Source organism: Podarcis filfolensis (genome assembly GCF_964270895.1).
Source record: "Podarcis filfolensis genome assembly, chromosome: 6".
Lineage (NCBI taxonomy): Eukaryota > Metazoa > Chordata > Lepidosauria > Squamata > Lacertidae > Podarcis > Podarcis filfolensis.
In genome coordinates this window covers 65,597,402-65,625,116 of record NC_139609.1, presented here as the reverse complement: position 1 = coordinate 65,625,116, position 27,715 = coordinate 65,597,402, and the positions used below count along the sequence as shown (strand labels likewise).

The following is a 27,715-nucleotide window of genomic DNA, read 5'->3' as shown; positions in this document are numbered from 1 at the left end:
TGTACTGAGCTAGATGAACTGATGGTCTGACTCTGTATAAGGCAGTCTCTTATGTTTCTATGTCTGTATATTCAGTCTCTTCAGAAATAACATCTGCACAGTCCTAATGATTTCCCCAATGCTGCAGAATGGATTAATTGCAAGGGTGGGGCTTGACACAAGGTCTTCCAGAATATCAGGATCCACGGAGATCTATGGGGCGATAGTCGAAGCAATGGGTGGTCAATTGTTCCTTGTTCCACAAACAGGCAGTGCAGCAAGGTGGTAAGGCAGGGCAATCCAAAAGTTGGCACCCTGGAGATCAAGGTGCATGTTCAGCACCATGGATAGTGCTCCAAATATGAGCTAAACATCCAAGTTGTCTCAGCAAGGAGCAATGACTGAATTTTATAGCAGGGCTATGTAGCTATTGACTAGAATCCCCACCTCCAGAAGGCCAATGACTCCTTCTGCAGCTGTTGACTCCTTCAAAGTAATGGGTTTCAACTGTGAGGATCTCTCCTCAGGGTTCTCAAGATTATCAGATTCTGGCAGCAGAGGTGTCTCCTTGGGCCAAAGCTTTTCAAACTTTTCACGTTGGCGGCACACTTTTTAGACGTGCATCATTTCGCGATACAGTAATTCAGTTTTACTAGCAAACTGGAGTTTAAGCTAGCTCCTTTCCAGCCCCAGGAAGAGCTCAGGGAGTGTCCATGTGACACACCTACACACTGCAGCCGACACACTAACATGTCACTACACACAGTTTGGAAAGCTCTGCCTTAGGCTCTAGGAAGGGGGTCCACATGGGATGGACCAGGGTATGTATCCATCTCTTCTGTAGAGCTGCAGTTGCCAAAGCACTTTGCCTCCATGGAGTTCTGATTAGTGGCCATAACACAAATTAAGTTCAATTCTCTACCTATTGGACCACTCCAGCTCTCCAAGTGCCCCAGGTATTCCCTCCCTAGAGACATCTCATGCCAGGCAGTCTAAAGGACCTGGCTGTCAAGGTAAACATTGAGTCAGTGGACCAAATGTGACCCTCTAGGCATCTCTGTCTGGTCCTCAAGATTCTCTCAAGGCCATACACCTTCTCCCGTAATTGCATCCTTCACCAGCTCTACTTTGCGCACACTGACACCTCAAGTGTTTTCGCCTGGCTGAAAATGCTTCTTAAAGGTAAAGGTAAAGGTACCCCTGACTGTTAGGTCCAGTCGCAGACAACTCTGGGGTTGCACGCTCATCTTGCTCTATAGGCTGAGGGAGCCGGCATTTGTCCACAGACAGCTTCCGGGTCATGACTAATCCGCTTCTGGTGAACCAGAACTGGAGCGGTACCTATTTATCTACTTGCACTTTTTGGCGTGTGTCAGAGCTGCCCGAGGTCCCAGCTCACAAAGGACCAACGCCGCTTAGTTGTTAAGTACGGAAGTCTTTATTGAAGTTCAGTTTCACTTCCAGAGCCGCAGCGTGCAGCTCTACGTCTCAAACTTCAGACCGCTGAAGCTCCGTCTGAGTCTCCTCCCCCCAGACACCAGTTTAAGACTCTAGCCTTACTCCACCTCTTCCTCTGCTCTTTCCGCCTCTGGTTCCGCCTGTCCGTCGGGGTCTCGCCCTTTCTAGACTCTTCTGACGCTGAATCCCCTGAGCCTTCCCCCTCCCTCCGGCGGGCTTTAGGAGCTGGTTCCCAATCCGGGTCTCCTGCTGTCCCTCGCGCCTGTACATTTGAACTTGGCGCGCGCGCCCAGCCAGCAACTTTCCTCCTGACCGTTTCACTGCTGCTGTCACTGCTTCCCCCTTCGGGGAGGCTAGCTGCAACTGACCTTCCCTCCGTTCCCCCACTCTCCGATGGAGGTGTGGTCAGCCCTGACTCATCTTCTCTCCCCGCTGGAGGAGACGCTGGTCCTGACACATGTGACTCTTCCCCCCCACTACGCTCTGGTGGGGAAACTGGTCCTGATCCCCCGCTGCTGCTTTGGGGTTCCCCGCTGGCTCCTTGTTTCTGGTGCGTCCCCCCTGGGACCCCCCTTGCCCTGACCATCGGCGCCCCCTTCTGGGAATCTTCTGATTCGCTGGAGAAGCTCATGGAATCTCTCGGGTCACTGTCATACTCCCCTACGCTACCCTCGGATTCTTCCCCTTCGCTCTCCATTTCCTCTCTCCCCTGTGCTCCTGCTCCCGAGCCCCTGACAGCGTGCTTTCGAACTGCTAGGTTGGCAGGAGCTGTGACCGAGCAACGGGAGGTCACCCCGTTGTGGGGATTCTTCTTACTTGCTTCTTAAAGGTAAAGGTAAAGGGACCCCTGACCGTAAGGTCCAGTCACGGACGTCTCTGGGGTTGCGGTGCTCATCTCGCTTTACTGGCTGAGGGAGCTGGCGTACAGCTTCCGGGTCATGTGGCCAGCATGACTAAGCCACTTCTGGCAAACCAGAGCAGCACACGGAAATGCTGTTTACCTTCCCGCCAGAGCGGTACCTACTGCTAGGTTGGCAGGAGCAGGGACCGAGCAACGGGAGCTCACCCCGTCACGGGGATTCAAACCGCCGACCTTCTGATCGGCAAGCCCTAGGCTCTGTGGTTTAACCCACAGCGCCACCCGCTTCTTACTTGCCTGCAAATATGTGCAGAAACTAGCCTACTGTGTAAATGGAAAATTGATATTCATTGCTTAGCCCTTGGCCCTGCCACCACTGACATGTGACCCCCCCAGAAGGTTACCCAGAACGGAATGCAGTCCTTGGGCTGAAAAAGATTTCCCACCTCTGCTTGAAGAAACTGCAACAAATGACGCAGGCCCATTTCAGGAAAACTGAATAGAATCCAACCCTGCAAAACATTTAATCATAACTTTCTGTTAGAGATTCCCAAATGCCTCACCATTTCACACATATTTTATAGCATTTCAAAGCATTCTGCAAAGAGTAGCCAATCACTCTCCACAATCTTTTGAGGTGGGCAGTATTATGTGCTTCTAAAAGCTGGAGACAAACAAGAGGCCTGACGAGAGAAACGGTGAAAAAGTAAGGAGTAACTTCCTGTGCTGACTAGTCTTGTGAGGGGGAAAATGGATGACACTTGCCCATTTGGGAATGGGTCTGGGTGAGTGTGGGATTTGCCCCTACGGGCCTTTAAAGGGCATTCTGATAATTCTGTGATTTACTGATCACGTTTCTTTAAAAGTTCATGTATAAATCTTGTCCAGGTTTCTGCAATTCTTCTTAATACCAATTTGAAAGCCCCTGGGAGCCAGATGGTCACTGAGAAGGAATATTACTCACAGCAGTCCTCTTCTTAGCCTGTTTTCTCAATTATTATTCTTAGGGAAACGGCAAAGAGATTTATCTGGTGGAGCTGCAAATAACACAGGTTTGGCAACAGCTCCCAACAGCTCGATTTGCAGCCAGCTGCCTTATAAACACAGGTCCTTTTTCTACACTGAGCAGGTTTATTAGAAGCAAAACAAGGATATTTGCTGCATGTATTAATCCTGCCTACTTTGGCTATGATTGCATTTGCAGCATATATTGCACTACTCTGGTTTAAACTATGCAGCCATTGCACCCTCAGGCCTATAAATGTCTACTTACAGAAAGGAATGGATGGAGCCATTAAAATCTGGTCTACATGTGGGGTATGAAGTTAAGTCTGTCATAGCATGTTTACAGGCAGATTTCAAAGGGGAAAGTGTGTGTGTGTGAAGACAGAGTGAGAGAGTTGGTCCAAGGGCTTCAGTGCTGCCTTTGTCCCAATTTTGGAGCCAACTGAAAGTTCAATTGTTTCCCCACCCTCCCCTGCACCACTGTGTCCCAGAACATAGAACTGAAGCAGGAAGAGCAGAAGCAGCTTCCATGCAAGCCTAGACTCTGGCTACATGCGCAGCTCATTGAGGGAAGGTACATAAACTGGTGGAGGGAGGGTTGTCTCCCAGTTGCTGCAGCTGCTCCATAGAACACAGACCTGGGAACAGCTGCCTAGACACTAGATTGGTTTGCGTAGTTCTCCAGAGCTGTGTTCTCTTTGACAATAAAGAGTTGACTCCCTGCTGTGTGCATTCCTTGGCTGGGATGCAGTCTTGACACTGTCAAGAGTTAGACTTATGTGATTTGCCCTTTCTCTCTCCACATGCAGAATCCTGGATGTTCCATTCCTGTACATTCGTTCATTTAAAATAGCCACCATTTTTTTTCTCACAAAAAATGTTATTTCACTCATATCCTGTTTGTGGACTTCCAATAGGCACCTGGATGGCCACTCTGAGAGCAGAATGCTGGAATAGATACTCCTTTCCTCTGATCCAGCAGGATTCCTCTTGTGTTCCTAACAAACATACAAAAACCACTCAGAGGCAACTGTTTAAATCAGTAACTTTCAAACTATATCCCTGGGACATCTGGGGCTGCAAATACCAGTTGATGGAAACTACAGGAGAGGAAAGTCATCTCGTTCGCGAATCCTGCTTTTGTCGGTTTCCCACAGGAATCTGGTTGGCCACTGTGAGAACAGGATGCTGGACTAGATGGGCCGTTGGCCTAATCCAGCAGGCTCTTCCTATGTTCTTATGTTCCTTGGAAGCTTTTCAGGGGTTCCTCAAGGACAGGATCAATAATGTACAGTCATACCTCGGGTTGAATGTGCTTCGGGATGAGCGCATTCGAGTTGCGCTCCGCGGCAACCCGGAAGTAACGGAGCGCGTTACTTCCAGGTTTCACTGCTTGCGCATGCGCAGATGCTCAAAATGACGTCACGTGCATGCACAGAAGCAGCAAAAAGCGACGTGCGCGTGCGCAGACGTGCCGCCGCTAATTACGTTTGCTTCTAGATGCAAATGGGGCTCCGGAACAGATCCCGTTTGCATCTAGAGGTACCACTGTACTCTTGATCAATGCTCATCACTACTGAGGTTCTCCTTCAATCTGCAGCTGCAGGACAGTGCTGTATGTACTCTAGAGTGTGTCCTTATATCATATGGAACCACTGCATTGTGCACCCTAGAATGCATGTGCACATCCAATTTGCTGTAATACAAGAGTTCTTCAAGGCCAAATGACACAGTATATGGAATTTTGTGTGTGTGTGTGTGTGTGTGTGTGTGTGTGTGTGTGTATTAAAAAAACCTCAGCCCATCAACAATCCTGTTGGCCTATTCTTTCAGTGAAAAGCAGAACCAGATTTTCAGAGCTGATGCAATCACTTGCCCTTCCCAATGTGCTGCTGTCCAACTGCAACCACCAAAAACTGCTTCCCTGCCACCACATGGTTCCAGAGGCATAGCTACTATAAGAATAAACAATGTGGAAATGGTTCCTTGGCGGTAGGAAGATTGAAAATCATTGGTCTAAATAATAGAAGACTCCAAGTGGCAACCCACATACAGAGAAATCCATACAGGAGAGATTTAACTATGTATTTTTGATGCATGATGACTCTGGGAATTGTTCTGAAATGAACTGCACTGAACTTAGGTCAGCAGTGTTTCCTATTCTTTTTCATGATAAGGGTAATAAGGGGCAGGATCTAACCTGAGTTAATAATTTCTAAGGTTGACATTTTCAAGTTGAAAGGAATTCCAATTGGGCTTCACTAGACTTCTGATTGTCCATGATCAGGTTATAAAATTTTGCTTTGAGAGTTAAGCACATGCTTAGCTCTCTTTCCTGTTTGTATCAGGGTGACTTCAAAGCAATTAACCTTGGCTAGGTCAGGCCCATATCTGCTACAATTCATATCCTAGTTCAGCTTTTCCTCTGGTAATGCTGTGTTCCTTATATGCTGTAGCTGAGTCTCGAGAGCAAAAAGGGTCTTCATTCTTCAGCACACTTCTCCTGAGCAGTAGAGGCAGCTCTGTTAACCAGTAGCTGAGGCTGCATACAGATGAACATATCTTCTTCATTAGTGCCCTGGCTGTAGAGAGACACTCACCATAGCAAGACATTCTCATGCCTGTCGTGGAACAGCAAATTGTACTCCTTCCACAGCCAAGTCAAGCTCCATGGTGCCCCAAGGCTGCTCACATTATTCTTGCACTCCAGCAGACATTACATGCGCTCTTCACCCTAGAAGTAAAAATACTGCCATAAACAAGTGAGACCCTGCATCAAAATGTTGCAGTGTGCAGTGCTTCCATTCAGGGTTCCAACCACTCCATCACATTCCCCCTCCCCCAGTTTTTATCTTCCCTGTTACAGGGGCTATTGAAAGTGAAAGAGACAGGAGAGAAGCACAGGCAACTCCCCATTTACACGTGACTAGCATGTATACGTCCGCTGTTGCGCACATGGTTTTTGGCACCACGAGGGCAGGCTTGCACAGGTCCTACTGACCTGTGCAGAGCCTTGGAATGCAACCCCTGTGTAAATGGGGAGTTGCCTGTATGGATTACACCACCCTTATTGTGCTGGCAGTTTTCTTTTGCTTTGATCCCCCACCCTACCAGTCTGTTGATGGGGGGGAGGGGGGGAGGGAGGGAGGGAGGGAGGGAGGGAGAGAGAGAGAGAGAGAGAGAGAGAGAGAGACCCAATTGACCAGACACCCAAAAAGTTGGACTGGCTTGTTAAATGACCTCAGTAGTCCCATTTGCTGGCTAAATTACTTGGGGGGAGTCATGTTCATTTATTGTTTCATAAAATTTATACACCACTTGATTGTAAACAAGCAAACATCAAACTTATTTGCAGGAGATGCAATAAGTGAAGGTCAAATGATAAGGGGGAGATTGGAAGGGAGAGAGACTTATGACAGAAAGCCCTTTTGGATAGGGGAGGACCCTGAAGAATCTGAATCACAAAGCAGTCTCAGCTAAGTGGCCACCTGATGGACTAATGTGTGGGTCAGATGTAGGCTTGCTTTGGAATTCCTGCCAGTTCTGGAGTTCCAAGGTCTGGCTTTCTTTTCTTCCCCCCACCGTCCACTGCTGCCAACCTGGCCACTGCAGCCATGAGGGTGGTGCAGAGGTCATCTCACATGCCACAACTGGCTTATATAGCAGGGGTGGGAAACATGGCTGCCTCCATGGACCCTTGTGGTCAGCCAAGTTTCTTTCCTATACGGTATCCCCAGTAAGACATTGTACAGGCAAAACTATGGCTGCATGTTTTTGCAGGGCTATTCTTTTTACCCTCCAATGCCAAGTAAAAACAGCTAAATGATGCCCAACGGAACTTGGTGCCAGGACTCAGCGCCAGGGTCTCTATCCAGGGTCTGTATCCCAGGCTACGTGGAGAAATCATAACAAAAAGTGTTTCTTGAGCATGTGTGGAACTCGCTTCCTGCATCACGAGATGACCGCTGCCCGACCCTCTAGACTCAAGATTACAGTAAAGGTCTTCAAGAGGCAGATGACGTGGCTGCCAAGCAGACTTCTAATTCCTGGATCTTCTCATCTTAGAATTAAACGCTGGTGCCAAATAAGCAAACTGCTTTCCAACACTGTCCTGGAACCGGTTTTCTTCTCATCATTAGAAAGGAGCGACAGTTTTTAAAAAGGGAATTATCTTCTGGAAGCTGCAAATAGGCAGTTCTTCAGAAGTCTTGTCAAAAACGTTGAACTGCTGGTGGAGCATGTGTTTCTTTTTGTTACCATATGAACCTCCCTCTGTGTCACGTACCCCAGTTTATTGGCTATCAGTGCAGATAAATAAAGGCCTGTGGATATTGCTTTATTGCCACTATGCAAACTCTCTAAGCAGATGCTTCCATCCCATTCATAAAAGCCAACTCCTAGGGGCCAAGGTCCATTAGCACACACCCCATTAAATATTTGAGGGGGCCAGCCCCCTCCCCCAAGTTAATAAGCATTGCCATCCAAATGATATGCATGTACTACGTCTTATGATGAATTATGTTGGGCAGGGTTTACTCCCCCCCTCCGCCCCCGATCCCACTGAAAATAAGAAATTAAGGTTTGTGTACTTCAGAAACAGCAAGAAACCAAGGTAATTATACTAACAAGTGATGGCCAGGATTGCCATTCTGGAATTTCTATAGTACAGGAAGCCAATGGCTTAAACGACAAACAGAAGCTATTGATGCAAGGTGTGTTATGCAGGTGTGGATTGATAACAAGTGTTGAAAAGTGTGAGCTATCTGCAATATGCTGTTCATGCAGCATGGTTCCAGCTCATATAACTCTGGAATGTGGTGATAATTCCATCTATGCTTATCACTAAATCTCAATTATTGTTGAATGTTGCCGTTTCATCACTTCCATACACTGATCTGAAAACCCAGGCAGCCCTTTCAAAATTTGTTTTCAATGAACCAGCATCCAGCTTATGCTTGTATGAATGGGAACTGTGTACTCCTGCTGTATATGGATTTTTGCAATATTTCATCCTTTGTGAGCTAAACCTCAGCTTCCCTATATTTGGAAACATCGGGGGAATGATTCCCACCCCCATAGTACAAATACATCTGAATAGATTATAACTCAGAAACTCAACAGAAAACTCTGTTTTTGAATTTTTGCTATTTGAATCCCTGCATGTACTGTATATGCTACTATAACTGAAAAATTAAATAGTTCTCCCCTCCCCCTTCTCAAACTTATTATCCTCTATATATGTACTGTATTTTTCACTCTATAAGACGCACCAGACCACAAGACGCACCTAGTTTTTGGAGGAGGAAAACAAGAAAAAAAAAATTCTGAATCTCAGAAGCCAGAACAGCCAGAGGGATCGCTGTGCAGCGAAAGCAGCAATCCCTCTTGCTGTTCTGGCTTCTGGGATAGCTGCGCAGCCTGCATTTGCTCCATAAGACGCACACACATTTCCCCTTACTTTTTAGGAGGGAAAAAGTGAGTCTTATAGAGCAAAAAATATGGTAACTCCCAGGGCAGCATAAATGAAACTGAACTACAATAGGTATTTTAAGACTTGAGGCATCTTTTGATTTCTTTCCCACCATATCTCAGGGGCCACTCAGAACAGGTTATAGTACATCTTAAAGACATTTCAGCCTCATAACAAACTTGGTAAGTTCAGTAGAGAAACTGTGGCTTGTCCAAGGCCACACTATAGCTGCATTTGGGTGTAATGCTAAACTATGGTTTAAAGGTAAAGGACACCTGACAGTTAAGTCCAGTTGCAAATGACTCTTGTGTTGCGGCGCTCATCTCGCTTTACAGGCCAAGGGAGCCGGCATTTGTCCGCGCTGCAGACAGTTTTTCCGGGTCAGGTGGCCTGCATGACTAAGTTGCTTCTGGCACAACGGAACACTGAAACCAGAGCAGCGCACGGAAACACCGTTTACCTTCCCACCAGAGTGGTACCTATTTATCTACTTGCACTTTTTGGGGTGCTTTCGAACTGCTAGGTTGGCAGGAGCTGGGACCAAGCAATGGGAGCTCACCCCATTGCGGGGATTCGAACCGCTGACCTCCCAATCAGCAAGCCCGAGAGGCTTTGTGGTTTAGACCACAGTGCCACCCATGTCCCCTGCTATAGTTTAGCAGTATGTAAACAAGCCTTGGGTTAATCTGCTCTGCTCTGTCATCAGGTACAGCTGCAGGGAGGAAATTGGAAGATTTCACTTCTATTTTTGATATAATGACAGTTTATCATTGTGTCAAAACCTGGAAAAACTTTGCTTACTCTTAATTATGGCTTAGGGAAACAATCCAACTTCAGATGGTGGTTTGTGAAGTTGGCTCATTTCCCAAAACCATTGTTAAGATTAGGGCTCCCATGTATTGATAAACTGTGGTTAACTGAACACAGAAGCAAAAAGCTTCCAATCTTCATCTTAACAGCCACACCAGGGAGTGCAGGCGCATGAATCCATGCACATAACACTAAACCATCATTCAGCATTATGTCCAAACCAGACCAATGCAATTTTGTGGTTGGGCAAAGATATGAATCTTGGTCTCCCACTTCCAAATCCAGTCTTCTTCTGTTTCATGTTCACATGGCCTATAACAAGCAAGTGGTTTGGATTAAAGTGGCTAGATGTTTGTCACACAGTTGAATGGCAAAGCAACTGCAATTTATATGAAAGCTGGTAAAATAACACCACCTCCTAATTGGCTGAGTGTTTGAAAAGACTATATAGAAATGACTAGGGCCTAGGCATCGAAATAAAGCGAGTGCTAGCAGTGTGCTCCCTTTGCAATTCTCTACTTGGTATATGCTTTCCTAGGTCTCTGGTTAAATTAGTCGAGACCCTCCTGGCCTTAGTTCTGGGAGGAAATGTAGCATACAATAAATGAAGGAGAAGGCAGGGGTGAACGTTGCTCAAATTATGCTTATGCCATGTTGGCAGCACTTCCAAAGGGTTATCTGGAAATAACCAGGCATTAATAATACAGCCTGATTGCAGCAGTGATTAGGTATGAACTGCTCTGGCAGCTATCACCACTGGGCTATGAGATGCGTTTCAGGAATGCTATCTCTTAGACAGAACCTTTAACATGCTCATCCCAATTAAGCTCAAGTATTTCTCATCAGGATTTGATGGAATTCTGTAGTGGATGGCTCTGCCCAGCAGCACACACCGAGAAGCCTAGCTATTACATTCTGTCCCCTAAATTTGAACCATCTGGGTATGCGCTAACAAATACTGTATACCAGAGCAATCCAGTTATCCTGTAAAGAAATTAGAATTTTCAGCCTCCAGTCTGAGGGGTGTGCATCAGATTTCGATGTCTCCCAAATCAAGAACAAAGCTGGACCACTTTGCACAGATTTGGGGGCTTGTCCAAGCCACAGGGGGGCCTCTCCAAAGTGCCCTGAAATGATTTGGAGCAATACAGGGTTTTTTTTTAAAAAAAAAAGTTGTGCAGTGTGTCTGCAAAAATTGAAACACAAGGGTGGGAAGAGGGGGGGAGGGAGAGCTCTTTTGTGACTGACAGGTTTAACTTCCTATCAAAGAGAATGATTTCATAGAATTGTAGACTTGGAAGGGACCACAAGGGTCATTGCATTTCAGTCACAATGTTTTGCAAATACTGAATACTGAGAAATCAGGGTTCAGGTCAGGGGTTCCCTGCCACTGATGCATCACCCCAGTCTGTTTTCTTTCCCCTTTCTATGTGTATTTCATGAAATTTTAAGCTGCTTGTGGAAAACTTTGCCTCTTACCTTATTCACATAGTACAGATTGCAGTCTGAACATGATCATACATAATGCAAGTAAATAATGTTGTTGTTGTTTGTCTGCACATTCATACACCCACTCTTGCATCCCAGAAAAGTTGGATAACCAAAGCCCCAGAGTTGATGAAGTCCAATGGCTACTGCTTGGGATAATTTTTATGATCAAAACGCTTCAGGTCTGCCATTATAGAGTGTGTGTTTTTGGAACTCTAACTTGGTTTCAACACCATGCTTAGAAGACTGAAAATAATGAATGTGTCCAAAGCTCCATTTTCTTTATCCCTGAATTTTCAAAACTTGCCTCCATAAACCAGGGAAGGGTTCCAAGGTTAGAGACAAGGGGTGGGGAAGATCTGAGATCTAACACGTCTCATTCTGGCAGCCAAGCACAGTAAACAGCACTCTTCTCAATAAGTTATCACACATGGAAGTTAGATGTGCCTTTGAGTCTCTCTTGCATTTTGTGTGTTACATGTGCATCTGGTTAATATGGTATAGCACACAGAAGAGAAATAAAATGTACATTAGCCCCAGCATAGGTTGTCCATTTGCATTACAAAACCCATTTAGGCCAAAGGCAATTTTGAGTCACACATGCAGAAACATTTAAGGAGTTGTGAAGTTAATGAGATGAGTGTGAAGAGTCTGGACAATAAAGCTGCTGTATCAGTTTCCATGTTCCTTTTACTAGACATTTGCTCCTAATATTCACCCCCAAGAGGAGATGGGAAAATGTCTATGGAATCGCTATTTTATTCTTGATTGGTCATCTTCAAGGTTTGTTTATCACGCTGGTGTGATAGTAGCATCTGGTTGAAATTTCTGAATCGATGACTTATGAGAAATCTTGTTTGTGAAGCAATCTTTATGAGGAATAGTGGTGGTAAAGATGATGCTTTAATATCTCATGAGATAGCCATCCAGGAGGTCCCAGTCTCACTCTTGAATTTGCAGGAGAAAGAGACAGCGCATATGAGAAAAGTTCTATGGTGCCACCTAGAGGTATAGAGAAGACCTCACTTAAATGGTTCTCTACAGCAGTCATAGCGTAACCTATCATACTATTGTAAGGGCACAATGAACCATCCCATTCCAATTATGAAGAAAACAAAAATGGGAAAGCTTTTAGAGATAGAGGAAGCTTAGAAGAACACAATCTTGTCCAGATCTCTTCCTCAGCATTCCAAAGGGATGCCCAATGCCTTTTCTTATTCCTGAAATACATCTTTATCATCATCATCATCATTTATTGAGTTTATATACCAACCTATACCTGGAGGTCTCAGGGCAGTTCACAGAAAAGATCACAACGTATGTAATCAAAATAAAAACAACAACCCAGTAACACCCACACCCACCCAAAAAAGAGCCATATTTTAAAAGGGTATAGGATATCAAACAGATTGACCAAAGGCCTGGTTAAAAAGGAACATTTTTGCCTGGTGCCTAAGTGTGAGTAATGAAGACGCCAGGCAAACATCCCTGGAGAGAGCATTCCACAGACGGGGAACCACTGCAGAGAAGGCCCGTTCTTGTGTTGCCACCCTCTGCACCTCTCAAGGAGGAGGCATAATATCTTATGTGGAAACATTGAATAAAGTTCCATTTTCAAAGTACTCTTTAAAGGTATAACACAGGTAGCTTTTGCAGGAAGTTGCAGCAAAACCCAGTTTCTGTCATCTCAGGGAGAGTTTGTGAACGTAGGTCACTCATCACTTAGCAATTCTGACCTTGTCAGTAATCTGCAAAAGGTTTCCTTGGGAAGCAAAGGCTAAATATTGACCTGCTTCCACGAGGGCACACATGCAGATATGATGAAACCCCCTAATTAATCCTAGTTATTTTAAGCCACGTTTGACATGCATCAGGCATTCTCTGGTGTTTAGCAGAGGTACAATGATGGGTTGAGGGTGCCAGAACACCTGCAAAGGTCATTTTTACAGCACATTCCTACTTGCTAGAGGTGTGACAAGTAAATAGATAGGTGAGCAAGGAGAGGACAAAGGAGATTATTTTAGAACTGAAATTGCCCATTGTGGGTTGGAAAATATACCTCTAATCATATATTTCATGGTGCCACCTTGTAGAAGGAGCAACAATGATACGGCAAGGTGGGGTGGTTTGTTGGCTTAAGTTTGCATTTTCTATGATAGTTCAGTTTTTTTGAGATAAGAACATAGAAGAAGAGGCCTTCTGGATCCAGTCTAGCATCCTGTTCTCACAGTGGCCAATCAGATGTCAATGAAGCCCGCAAAGAGGACATGAGCCAGAATCGGCCCAGCCATTAGGCAGGGTGAGGCCACTGCTTCAGGTGGCAGAAGCCCTGCAGGCAGCACACTTACAGATGCCCTGCTGCCTCCACCAGTGGTGGAGAAGCACCAAAATGGACTGTGTCCATTTTGGGTGAGAGCTCACCTGAAATTGGGTACAAGATCTCAAATTTATTTGAGGCAAGATCTCACCCAAAATCAGCACGATGTTGCCCAAAATCAGTGCTGATGATAGCACTGGGATCTGGCTTGCTGGGCCAAAAATATCCTCCACCCTTGCCCTAGCCGGTGATGGAACCCTGGGAGCTGTCCTTTTTATAAACAGATTATTTGTGTAATGTTTCTTAATAGGGCTGCATCATTTAGTGTTTTAATTGAATTAAATCACTCTTAAAACTTTTTGACAGACCAAAAATGTTTCTCCTCCAGTTAATTGGGCAGCAGAAGTTTAAATGTGTGTTTTTTTTAATTTAATCATTTATAAATGTTTGTAAAAGCTGCAGATGTCTAGTCCCATTTTAAAAGAAACATTCCTTGTTGCGTGTAGAGAGGAGAGCTAAAAGCACCCTGGAGGCCAGTCCATTAGGGCGAATGTAGCACTGCCTCCATCAAGTGCCCACCTACCCAACTTTTTAAAACCAGGGCAGCGGGTGGCACGGCCTGTCAGCTTCCTCCCCCTTAGACTCAGCATTGCTTTTGTAGAACTGTAGAAGGGAAAGGGGCTCCACACGCCATTTGCTATGACTCCACATACTGTTCACCTTCCTGCTTTCTGCCCTACCAACACCAGTACAGACCAGCCCCTGCTCTGAAAGCCCCACATCAGATGATGCCGGTTACAACACATGTGCATCTCGTGAAAATGAATAAAGTATTGTTTGCTTTTTAGAACAATTATTTTTCTCCTGTAATTATTTATCTGGAGGATTTTTACCCCAGTAAAGAACCTCCCCCCCCTTAAAAAAAGGTGGCTTACCAAGTTTAGTGATAAGCCTGCCTTCAGGCTTAAAAGACATCACACAAAAGATAAGGGGATGGGAAGGGATGATGGGGAGAATTCTATGGCACTAGTTACGAAGTTTTTATACCAGCCAGTTGAAATGGAAAGACCATTCCAGGAGAAGAGGAGACAAAAGTTGCTGGTCTTTCAGCAGGGCCTATAGCAGGGGTACCCAAACTTTTTTCAAAGAGGGCCAGATTTGATGAAGTGAACATGCGTAAGGGCCAACCAAAGTTGTTGAGCTCTTTTTACAATTTTACCCCAGGACATATACTGTCTTGGGGACCGGATTAAATCGACCAGTGGGCCAGATAAAGCCCCCGAAATGGACTTTCGACATGCCTGGCCTATAGCATGGTCCTACTTCCCTTCTCTTCCTCCTCCTGTTTCAGAATAGTTTAAGATGAACACCTAAGTTAGTTGTTCTAAGTTAATGAGAAGATTCATAGAATTGTAGGGCTAGTAGCTAGGGGGTGGTGAGGAAGGCCCCCGCCAGGGGTGCAGGCAAGGGGGTGCACAAAATCGGTTTATATGTCCATAAATATGTCTATAAATAAAAATACTGATTAGTGTGTGAGGAATTGAATGGGTGGAGGGGGGGTTGGAGGAGAGGTGGAAAGAAGAGCTAAGGGGTGCAATCTGGACGGTTCTGCCAGGGGTGCAAAATCACCTAGCTACAGATCTGGCCAGGGGTCATCTAGTCCAACCCTCTGCAATTCAGGAATCAGAGCTAAAGAATTCCTGACAGATGGCCATCCAGCCTACACTGCAGATATCAGAACTTACTTCCAGAAGATGATTTAAATATAGTCAAAATTATGACTACATGTCTGCCAACAGTGACTTGGCATCCACTCCATTCACACCACATTTTTTTCCGCAGTTACAGAAGCCTAATGCATAGTTTCTCAACCTGTCACCATTTTCAGAGTTGTATTAGTGATGAGCTCTTTGCTTCCTCTTGCCTTGCCTTGCCTTGCCTTGCCTTGGGGGAGGTGGGAGTTAAAAGGATCTGGAAAAGATAGAGAGAAAATGCAAAGGAGAAAAATATTGGTCTACCAGACTTTTAGAAGACATCTGAAGGCAGCCCTGTTTAGGGAAGCTTTTAATGTTTAACAGACTATTGTATTTTAATATTTTGTTGGAAGCCGCCCAGAGTGGCTGGGGAAACCTAGCCAGATGGGCAGGGTAGAAATAATAAATTATTATTATTATTATTGTGTTCAGGGCCGGCCCAACATTTTGGCACCTGAGGCAAACCACAAAATGGAACTCCCCTCCCCACTAGGGAATAAGGGGTGAGTGAGGATCTATTTCCAGAACAAGGGGAGGGGAAAATAAAGACCTACATCAGGATCAGCTGCTGCTGTGGATCCTGCAGCCTGAGGTGGTTACTTCAGCTTGCCTCATGGATGGGCCGGCCCTGGCTACGTTTACTTCTTACCCATTTCTAATGCTCTGTGTTTTCTCTTTCATTAAAGGAAAGTGTGGACCTGGGGGAGATCATGTTTTCCCTTTGTTATCTGCCAACTGCAGGTCGCCTCACTTTAACAGTCATTAAATGCAGGAATCTCAAAGCGATGGACATAACTGGTTACTCAGGTGAGTGTTCCCTCGCTCAGAGCAAGGAATTTCTATATGTGATCTTGCTCCTGGGATGATACATTTATTTCATTTATTTCACAAGAGTGTAACAAAACCTCAAAGTGTGTAACAAAAAGTTGTTGTTGTTTGCCTCCATCTGTCTCAAGTGACAATGGAGTGCACCTCTGGGGGTGAAGTGAAACTGCTGGAGAATCACAGTGGCTGCAGAGACCAGTAACTCATAACTGCTGCCTCCCACATTGTTTTTTGCTGAATTAGCACCAAAGTGACCTCCCTAGGGTGCAAGCCTGGGCTGTGTGTATGGAGGTCCTGCACTGCCCAGATGACAAGACCCACCCCATCTCGGCCACCCTGATGTGGTAAGGAAAGGAAAGCAATACATTAGGCACCAGCTTAGCTGCAGGTGTTGCCAGAAGGAGCCATACAAGGCACCATCCAACTGTCTTAGGGACTCTTCTCTGGATTTGTTTAGGATTCACTTCTTGGTTTTTTCTTCTCCTGAAGATATCCCGCAAGGCAGCAGAGGTTTGGGATCAGTGTTTTCCCTTTCCTAGATGGGCTACTTTCCCAGGTTGTCAGGCTCCATTTACCTGTCATTTTCCCTCTACAGTATGTGCAGTAACCACCTTGGTGACTGTTGGGTGCATTATTGGTCCTGTCTGCTCAATCTGCCAGAGCCTGTCTTCACATGCAGGGAAAGTCAAAGTCCCTAACTCACCAAGGGTTTGAGTCTACTGGCTACCCTCACCTGGTTCAACCTGCCAGTCGAAGCCCTTTCCCTGGCTGTGGCTGCTGTTGTATGCTGACAGCCTCTAGGAGCCACAGGTGGAGCTGAGCACAGGGTGGGGACCAAAGGTGGGCAAACTACCCTAGAAGGAGCACAACGTGTCCCCCATCTAACACCCCAATTTACAAAAGGCATAAAACCATAAAATCATCAGTAAGCTGAAAACCAAATTAAAACACAGGTCAACATTCTGCCGAAACAAAAATGCTTTTAGCAGGCACAGAAAAGAGCACAGTCAATAGGCAGGGAGTTCCAAGGTATGAATGGTGCCACTGTCTTGCTTTAATAATCAGACAATGAGTTTCTTTGTTATATGGATACCATTCATTCAAACTAGCCATCAACAAAACAGAAGTATTTCCTTCCCATCCATACACAAACAATAGTATGATGCACTGAAGAATTTGGCTGGAGCAGGTCAGAGGAAGTTCTTGAAAGCAGTGTTGCTCTGGCAAGCCTGAGACTGCATCACTAGAGCTAGGTCAGAATCCAAGACCTAAGTAGAGAAAGAGGGAGCATTAGGCAGGCTTTAAAGATGGGGCTGATGGGACTCCAAAACATGGGGAAAGCATCAGGTTGGCGATGGCTGCTCTACTGTAACCAGACCTAACGATGTGTAACTGAAATATCTTATTCTTCCCCTTCACTCCACCTCTCTCCCTATTTCTTGTTGTTTCCACAGTATCAGATTTTAGCCAGAAAGCCCTCGGGGCAGAGCCCTGCCTTGTGTATGCTGGTAGCACAGCAACGATTACAACAAAAAGGATAAAACAATAATTTCACACTGATTTCCATAGAATTAAGGTGTGGCTAATTTTTGCAGGATCGCACCGTGTATTTCTATATGCTCCACCACTTTCCCAGTCAGCTGTGGAGCAAACCAATAGGAAAACTGAGCCAATGGTCAATCCAATTTATCTGATTGCAGATCTGATTGAAGCTCAGCTAACCCCAAACTGAGATTGCATCAGTTGGGTTTACTAATCACATCTTCTAATTCCTAAGATTTCATGGGCTTAATCTTTCAAGTGCTACAAGACTCTTTTGTTCTGTTTTGTTTTTTGCTGTTTTGGATTAACACTGCAACTTCTCCACAAATTCTGTTCCCTGTAGATTTGCCACATGGATTGTTTGGGAAATGATAGAGCTGATATAAACACACACACATATATAATTCTTTTTGAGAACTTTCATTGTGCAGATAGTTGAGTTTCTGCCATAACAACTATTTTTAATGGCCCAGATTTCCACATATCAGTGTCTTGAGTATTGCTGGCAAACATTTTAATCTACAGCAGCAACAGCAGAGACTGTTTGGGCAGACAAACATTTCTGCTCAGATGGCATTTGATGCAGGTTGAATCACTGCAAATCCATGGTTCAGAGGGAAAACAGCTCAGTAGCTCAGCAGTGATGCCCTATATAGTTACTGGAACTTCTAAATACGCAGCGATTTTCTCCAGCAGCCTACATAGAATTCAAACTATGTTGGAAACTCAGAAGCAATTTGCCGAAGTCAATCTCCAGGGCAGCTAGGGAGGTATTGCTGCCTTATTTTCCCTTCTCTTTCCCCTCTGTTTCCATTGACAAAAAAGCTGCTAAAACCCCTTACATGAATTCATTTATTGAAAATAGTTCAAAGACATATAACTTACCAGACACGGTGCACAAGGAAAGTGTGCAACCAAAGAGCTGGAGGGATGCTCATGCATGAAGAACACCTGTCTCATATTAAAGAATAGTAAATGGACTGGTGGACAAATTTATCAATGAGCACAGGAAACAGGTCCAGAAGACTCTGTTAGAAAAGGAGTGATCTGTGGGAGAGCTGCATAATTACAAAAGCACTACCTCCCTACAGAAAAGCAGGCCCACATATACATACATGGCATGGTATTTAATTAAGTTTTACTCAAGAGCAGACCCGCCGAAGTTAATGGACACCTCTGTTAGATCTATCAGTTTGAATAGGTCTACTCTGAGTACAACTTATTTGAATACCACCAATGGTCTCTGGATTGACAGCTGATTTAATGTCTCAAAAGTTTTTTTTTTAAAAAAAAAGTTTGTTCTAAGCCATACTTTTCTAGTCTTCCATGTAATTCAATGAGCTCCATTGAATTTTGTAGAAAGAAGACTTTGACCAAAAAAACACAACCCCACTCCGTAAATACTTCCCTGCTGCAAAGCATGGGAGCAATAGTTATGACATCCCTAAAACTGACAAATTAAGAAATCTGGCACACCTGAGGAAGTGTTCATCACTAGACTGTTACATGTTGGACCTGTAGCAAAGTGCTGCGGTTTGGAGTCCTCAGCTTCCAGGTTCCACCCAGCCAACCAGCTGTGTCCTTTCCACAAATATTCTATGCCATTCCCCTCACATCCCCTCCAATGGCCACTCAGCATTCTGTCGCCACTGAGCATGCTTGGCCCCTCATTGGGGTATTTTGGTGAGCCCCTCTTCTCCCCTGCAAAATATCTGTACATTTCCCCAAGCCTAATATTGTGCATGGATAGTGCTGCTTTGTCTCGATGTGGGTCCACACTCAGAAAATGAGCTTGCTGTTTATAGGATATTAGTTTAAAATATGACATAAAGGTAATGTTATGTTCTGACTCCCCTTTTTTGTGCACAATTTTCTTTTTCTTTCTTTCTTTTTTTGGGCTCCTTTACTTTTTTGTTTGCTTCGTTGTTGTTGTTTTTTGTTTTGTTTTTTAAATTTTCCAACATACATTTATAGTATCCAATCTAAATTTATCACATATTTTCTCTTTTAGACTTCCTTCAACCTCTCTGACAATCATCCATTATTCAAATTTTTAAATACGCATTTCCTAATTTTATATTGCATTTTATAAACCTTCACACACTTAGTTTTCATCAATACAATAGTCCTCTATCATTTACAGAACTTCTTGAAATCCCACTAGCGTTATTTGCTCATCACATACACATTTCAGATAGTCTGAAAATTTTCCCCAGTCTTCAATGAACTTTTGATCTCGTATATATCTGATCTTTCCTGTTAGTTTGTCCAGTTCAGCATACTCCATCAGTTTCATTCTCCATTCTTCAAGCGTCGGCAGTTGTTCCTGTTTCCATCTTTGGGCCAATAATATTCTCGCTGCTGTTACTGCATATTGGAAAAGTTTACAGTCCATTCTATTTATTTCTAAAAGAATTCCTAAAAGAAAAGCCTCTGGTTTCTTAACAAACGTATATTTCAACATCTTTTTCATCTCATTATATATCATTTCCCAGAAGCCCTTCACCTTCTTACAATCCCACCACATATGATAAAATGTTCCTTCTTTTTCTTTACATTTCCAACACTTATTACATGTTTTATATATTTTTGCCAGTTTCACAGGTGTGATGTACCATCTATAAATCATTTTCATAACATTTTCCTTTAATGCAGTACATGCCGTAAATTTTATACTTTCATTCCACAGTTTTATCCAATCATTAAACTGTATATTATAACCCAAATCTCTGGCCCAGTGTATCATAACCGATTTAACTTCCTCATCTTTTGTATACCATTCTAGCAAGATTTTATACATCTTGGACGAAATTTTATTTTCATTGTTTATTATTTCTATTTGAAATTTTGATTCTTTTTCCTCATAACCCTTTTTAAACATTTCATTAACCTGATAATAATGCAACCAATCATACACATACTCTTTCACTTCTTCATAGGATTTCATTTTCCATTTTCCTCCTTCCTTTATAATCAATTCTTTATATGTAATCCAGTTCCCCCTCATATTGACTTTCTTAAGACTCATAACTTCTAACGGAGATAGCCAGTGGGGAGTTCTTGATTCTAATAAACTTCTATATCTCTCCCATATTTCTATGAGAGATCTTCTAAAGATGTGGTTTTCGAAACCTTTATGAATCTTTCTTTTCTCACACCATAGATATGCGTGCCCCCCAAATCTGTTATCAAAACCTTCTAAGTCCAATAACTCAGTATTTTTTAACTTTATCCATTCTTTCAACCAGCAGAGACATGAAGCTTCATAATATAATTTCAAGTCTGGCAGGGCGAAGCCGCCTCTTTCTTTCGCATCCGTTAGTAACTTATACATAATTCTTGGCTTCTTACCCTGCCAGATATATCTTGAAATTGCTCTTTGCCACTCTTTAAATATCACTGTCCCCTTAATTATTGGAATTGTCTGAAATAAGAATAACATCTTTGGCAGCACACTCATCTTAATTGTTGAAATTCTCCCCCAAAAGGATAACTTCATTCGGCCCCACACCTCTAGATCTTTCTTTATTCCCTTCCACACTGGCACATAATTATTCTGAAACAAATCAATACTCTTGGGGGTTAACCAGATTCCCAGGTATTTAACTTTTTTCACCACTTCTATCCCTGTTTGTTGTTGCATTGTTTCTATCATACCTTGATCCATATTTTTTGCTAACATTTTAGTTTTTTTCTTATTCAATATAAACCCTGCCACTTGACCAAATTGTTCAACTTCCTCCAAAACAACTTTTGAACTTTCCGGCGGTTCTTCCACTGTTATTACCAGATCATCAGCAAAGGCTTTTACTTTATATTCATTATGGCCTACTGACACACCTTTTATTGCTTCATTTCTCCTTATTGAATTTAGGAAAATCTCCAGAACCATTATGAATAACAATGGTGAAAGAGGGCATCCTTGTCTCGTACCTTTTGATATTTTTAATTCTTCCGTAGTCATATTGTTTACAATCAGCTTAGCTCTTTGTTCAGTGTATATCGCTTTTATTCCATTAAAAAATTCGTTCCCCACCTCCATGTGTTCTAAATTTTTTAACATAAAGTCCCAAGATATATTATCAAAGGCCTTTTCTGCATCCACAAATATTAACACTGCTTGTTTCTCATTCCTGGCTGTCAGATATTCTAGCAGATTGACTATATTCCTTATATTGTCCTTCATCTGTCTGCCAGGAAGGAAACCCGCTTGATCTTTATAACTTCTTGCAACACCTTTTTCAACCTCTTTGCTAAGATACTTGCAAAGATTTTATAGTCCGTATTTAACAATGAAATAGGCCTATAATTTTTAACGTGAGTCAAATCCAAGTCTTGTTTTGGAATAAGTGTAATAAAAGCTTCTTTCCACGTCTCCGGCATTTCTCTGTCCTTAAGAATATTATTCATAACTTCTCTCGATGGTGTAGACAGGATGTGTCTCATTTCCTTATAATAACTTGCTGTAAATCCATCTGGTCCTGGAGCTTTCCCTTTTTTTCAACTCTTTTATGACTTCTTTAACCTCCTCCATTTCTATAGGGGCGTTCAGCCTTTCTTTCTTTTCTGTCGGGATCTTCTGCACCTTTTTTTCTTTTAAGAATCTTTCTGTTTTCCTCATATTATTTTTCTCTTTGTTATTGTATAAATGACTGTAAAAGTCCAAGAATCCTTTCCTAATACCCTTTGGATTGACTATCTCTTCACCTTCCATGATGATTTTATTTATTGTATTCTGCTTCTTTCTTTTCTTAATTTGCCACGCCAGCCATTTTCCTGATTTGTTTGCAAACTCGAAGTTTCTTTGTCGCAGCTTTTTTATATTCCATTCCACCTCTTTGTTTATTATCATCGCAAATTGTGTTTGCAGAGCTTTTATGGTCTGTTTTATTTTTAAATTATCTGGTTTCTTGATTAATTTTTGTTCATTGTCCATTATTTGTTTTAAGATTTCCTTCTTGCCTTTTTCTCTGCTTTTATTTTTAATTGAGTTCTGTTGTATAAAAAATCCTCTCATCATCGCCTTGCTGGCGTCCCACACTACATTCATTTTTGTACCCTTATTACAATTGTTCGAAAAGTACTCCACCAACTTCTTTCGTGCTTCCTCTAAAATTTTTTGATCATCTAGAAGGTAATCGTTAATTCACCACCTGAAAGTTCTTTCTTCATAACCTCTTATTTCACATTTGATTGGATTGTGATCTGAAATTTTGTGCACAATTTTCATTGTTAACTAACCATAGTTGGGTTTGAATGATCAAACATGATACTACTGAAGATGTGGACGAAGGAGTGAGATTGTGATGGCAATCCATGATCCCATGTGATTTTTTTGCCCAGAGCCTAGGTGCATGCAAACCAAGAGACTTTCTTCTCTTCCACTCCTGCTTCCACATGTTCCATATCCCATTTGGTTATGTGAGCAGCAGGGATCCCATGGATACTGGGAGGAGGAGAAAATGCCTTTCATCAATGCTGTCATTTTCCCTTTCTCCTGCTCTCCAGATCCTTACGTCAAGGTGTCCTTGCTCTGTGATGGAAGGAGGTTAAAGAAGAAGAAAACCACCATTAAAAGAAACACACTTAATCCTAACTACAATGAGGCAATAATCTTTGATATCCCTCCAGAGAACATGGACCAAGTCAGCCTGCTTATCTCTGTTATGGATTATGACCGGTAGGAGGGAATCTCTGTAATGCTTAAATCCCATTCGAGCCATTTCCTCGTTCTTGAGTTTCCATGGTGTGACTCACTTGATTACGTGACTGGGTTGTGCAAGAGACAAGTCATGTTATTAGAAATATCAAGCTGCACTTTTTGCTTCTCAAGTATTTCCCCTTTGGGTCAGCAGGGCATGTTCCTAGGATTTAATTGGCTCTGGAAAGAGCATGACTCTGAAGTCATGAAGTCCATTGGTGATGGGGACAGGAGCATAAATTACGTGCTCAGCTTCATGCTTGAAGATCACATGTGAAGATTCACATGGAGATCAGTCTTGATAATGACAGCATACACTCCCTATTTACCAGGGACAGTCCTTAGCCCATTTGCAGACATGTGTCTGATTTGCCTATGAGGCATGCTGTATTAAAATTCTGTTCTCATTTGCAGCTTCAGCAAGAAGGGTGGAAAAAGCAGGAGGGACGGGTTTACATGTGTCACTGTGGCAAAAGAAAGCATGTCTAAAACATGTTCCATGTGTGGTTACCCCTTTCAGAGTCGGCCATAATGAGATTATTGGGGTTTGCCGTGTAGCAAACAATGCTGAGGGACTAGGCCGAGACCACTGGAATGAAATGCTGGCTTACCCACGGAAACCAATTGCACACTGGCACCCACTAGTAGAGGTGAAGAAATCCTTCAAGGAGGTATGTAAAGTATTTAATAACTTCATTTGAATGTATGTTTTGTAGGCCAAAATTATTTTTGGAGAAGCTTGCACTTGTATCTTGTGAATTTTGAAGAACACCTTACCCAATGATAGGCTTTGGAGCTATACTATAAAAGTAAGAGTTAAGTTTACAGATACTGTTGGTATGGTTGTGTTGTTGCACACCTCCCTACCCAAGTTTTGGCTCTGGAAACCTGCAGCAGTCCTTAAGCATTTTGGCCCGGCTTCAACTTGCACAGAACCTTGTTAATAGACCAATTTATTTTAACCAGCTCAAATGTGCAGCTTTAATCCTTTTTAATTTCAGAGCAATGCACAAAACGTGCCTACTTCCATGGACTTTGAAGCTGGGAATAAAGCAGAGAACTGAGTAAAATGGAAGGAGTTAATGGAGCTGATCTTTGCTGAAGCAGAAGTACATAAGTCATCTGCAGCCTCCAGAACTGTTCAAAATCTAATATGATATCTACAGTAACATCTGCAGAACACGATGCTCTAGTGGCCAGCTTCTAGGAGAAATACCCTACTATTATTACTTAATCACTTTTTTCAGAAAGGTGAACTCAAAGCGACTTACAAAATGAACATTAAAAGCAAGTGTAACGGAACCTAAAATGCACCTATACTGTGTATAAAACAGAGCCAATTCAACCTCACCTTCTAAAAGATAAATAGAAATTAAGATCCAAAGGCAGGATGAATGAGAACAGTTTTGCTTGGTGCCTAAAAACAGACAGAGATGGCACCAGGCATGCCTCTCTGGGGAGAGCATTCCACTGAGCAGGCCTTTTCTTATGGCACCACCCTCCTATCCTAATTGATTAGTACCCAGTGCAGTTGTGCCGGGAGTGGTGGTGTGTGTTCAGACCATCTCTTGACCCAGTTAGCAACCTGGCCCCTGAATTCTGCACCAGCTACAGTTTCCATACCATCTTCAAAGGCTTCCATCAACAGATTAAGCAACAAAGCAAACCAATAATTGTGCTGCCCCAAATGCGGAAAGAAGCAAAGGAAGCAGGAGGTACACCTCCAACTGACAGTATTTTGTGGGAGGGATTCAGGTGCATACCAGGAAATGTAGCTTTGCAAAATTAAAGCACCAGTGCAACAAATCTGCTTTAAACACACACACACACACACACACACACACACACACACACAAAAGCCCACCCTGGCATTTTGTGGTTTGAAAAGTGATGAGGAAATGCACTGAAAAGTGTGACATAAAGAACTGGTTAATAAAAAGTCATATAACCACCAAGCAAGCAAATCAGAATGAATTATTATGTTTATTATAATGTTTATTTGTACCCCGCCTTTTTTCCTGACAGGACTCAAGGTGGTTTACATATAAAAATGAGAGCTGCTAAAACGTTTTTAAAACAATCATAAAAAGCAAGCAGACATTGTTAGAAGTAAAACTATATGCATATATTAAAATGAAGATTCAGTAAAGACTGGATACAATCTAACCTCCATGTAAGTTTTGTGTCAGCAAACTAGGGTGAATGTTCAATAGATAGGACATCTGGGGTTGCTCAGTCAGTTGCAGGATGCATGCACAAAAAAGTCCACAATTATGACTCAGTAACGTTCCTAGCTGCAATGCAAGGGAATACAGGAAGAGCAATGAAGCCTGGGTTACCATCCATCTAGGACCCAATGAAATCCCAGATTGACACTGAACCCCCTGTAAACTGTCTCCTTGAGGAAAATTCACGGCACTTGGCTAACTTCACCTGTAATCAGCTAGACTACTGCGATATGGGGTCATTGTGTTTGGTAGTCGTAAAGTACAGCCAGATACAGATGCAAATAAGGATGCCAATGTCTAGATGTCTATTTGGTTGATACACTAGCTCTGCCACTATCAATTTAATGTTAACTCTTTTAAAAAAAAAAGATTCAGCAGAGAACACACCAATGTTCCTCCTCATCTCCCTCCCACACGCTCTCTTTCCCCTTGTTATTTGTTGATCTGAAGTGGAGCAATCCCATCAGGGACAAGAAGCTGCTGTGATCCTAGAACAAGTACTTCCAAGTACAAGTATGCTATGCATCCACCAATAAGTTTTGTTCCCTGTTGTTTTGTTTTGGTAGGAGAGTAAACAAAGCAAACAAGAAACTGCTTGGAACATATTCTGAAGGGGAAAGGAAACCCTTAACTGAAGCAGAAGGTTATTTAGAACAAGAGCAAAAACTCCCATTAAACAAGATACACAGATACCAAGTTACCTTGTTGTCCCAGAGAACCAAATATTTTCTCCAGATGAGTGTGAGTGTGTGGGGAGACACACACACACACACACACAGAGAGAGAGAGAGAGAGAGAGAGAGAGAGAGTATTTTGCATCTGTTTCCACAGATTGTTATTTGCTTTTAAGCTCAGATCTCTTTGAGCTTCTCAGTAGACTGTAAACAACATTTCCAAAGCTTCAACCATGGTTCTCTAGTGCAACACATGCCACCCAGATGTCCTGTGAGTTCTTTGGGATAGGAGCATGTGGTCACCAGCAGGTACTTATTTCAATAGCCACAGCACATCTTGGTGCAAGCTTAGGCAGTGGCACATTCCAAGGTACTGTTGTGTGCAGCCAGTCTATCAGCGGGTCCCAACGCATGAAGGTTAATGGAGACTTTTCTTTAAGATGTATGGTTTTATTTACACATATATGCAACCTGTGCACCAGATGGAAAGACTCACGCCATTAGCACTCCCAACAAATCTTGCTTCTCCATTAGGGGTCTAGTGGGGTCCCCAAAGCCATAGCCTTGGATTCCACTCGGAGGCTAAAAATAGACAGAATGTATGAATTACAGAAATTTCTAATGTTTGCTCAGGAAAAGTTTGTTAACTGGAAGACTGAGCCCATGAAAAGCAAGTATAGACATGGCCAGGCAAAGGTAGAGAGTGTGCTCTGGAACTGATAATTTGTTACAGTGAAGATCAGGGGGCGTTGTTCGATAAGAGAGGTGGATAATTCATGGCATCCGATAGCCTTCACTCCTCTGATGCTACTAAATAATTTTTATGTGATCTCTAATCCACTTTTGTAAGGATGCATTAAATCAGTAGGCTCTGCAACGCTGACAGGATTATTCAGTACAACCAAAAACCGCTCTAGAATATTACACACACACCCTTTCACAGCACCCTGCTCTGGCATCTTCTGTAAATATAATCTATGGCTGTCTGGGTCTGTGTATTGTACTGCTATTAGCAAGACTCCAAGGGAAAGAGGTAGGCAGGTTTCCCCCCTACCCCTACTCAACACATTTCCAGCTCCAATATGCTTCCCCAGTTTTCAATCTCAGCACATTAAGGTTCCATGTAGTATGGGTGGATTTAGTTATTACAAAGCATATTCATAAACCAGTTAATGTTCTCAAAATCTCTAAGCAGTGTGAAATATCTTTAAAACGAAATTATAAGCAAAAAGCAAAGAAAAAGACAAACCCATAAAAGCCTATAAAAACAGGAATTCAGGCGACTCAAGTACATAAAACTGGGTCCAGTCTTATGGTCAGGGAGGGCCAAGTCAAAGTGATCAGTTTTTAGAATATGTCTGAAGCAGCTTGTGGCTGCTGCTTCACATATAGGAGAGGGAAGGATATCCCAGAATCTAAACCATTTTTTAAAAGTATGGTTTGGGAACCAGAACCAGGGAGTCCTCTTTCACCAGGCTGCCCATGATGCAGCGAGACCACCTGGAGAGGAGCAACAACCATCATAGAGCCTAGTCAGGCTCAAAGCAGGGTCTGACTTCATTTAAATGTGAGCTTTCACAGGTGTTAATAACCATCACAAGCCTC

General features: G+C 43.1%; 1 protein-coding gene across 5 annotated transcripts in view; it reads left to right on the top strand.

The window, feature by feature from the left end:
* SYT6 (synaptotagmin 6) overlaps positions 1–27,715 on the top strand; it is a 137,883-nt gene that overhangs the window by 98,104 nt on the left and 12,064 nt on the right. For all 5 annotated transcript variants that reach the window (XM_083617483.1, XM_083617481.1, XM_083617485.1 and 2 more), the window contains exons 4-6: positions 15,827–15,947; positions 23,016–23,187; positions 23,729–23,879. In XM_083617483.1, the coding sequence (XP_083473609.1) occupies positions 15,827–15,947; positions 23,016–23,187; positions 23,729–23,879 (444 nt within the window). The remainder of the gene's footprint in view (positions 1–15,826; positions 15,948–23,015; positions 23,188–23,728; positions 23,880–27,715) is intronic.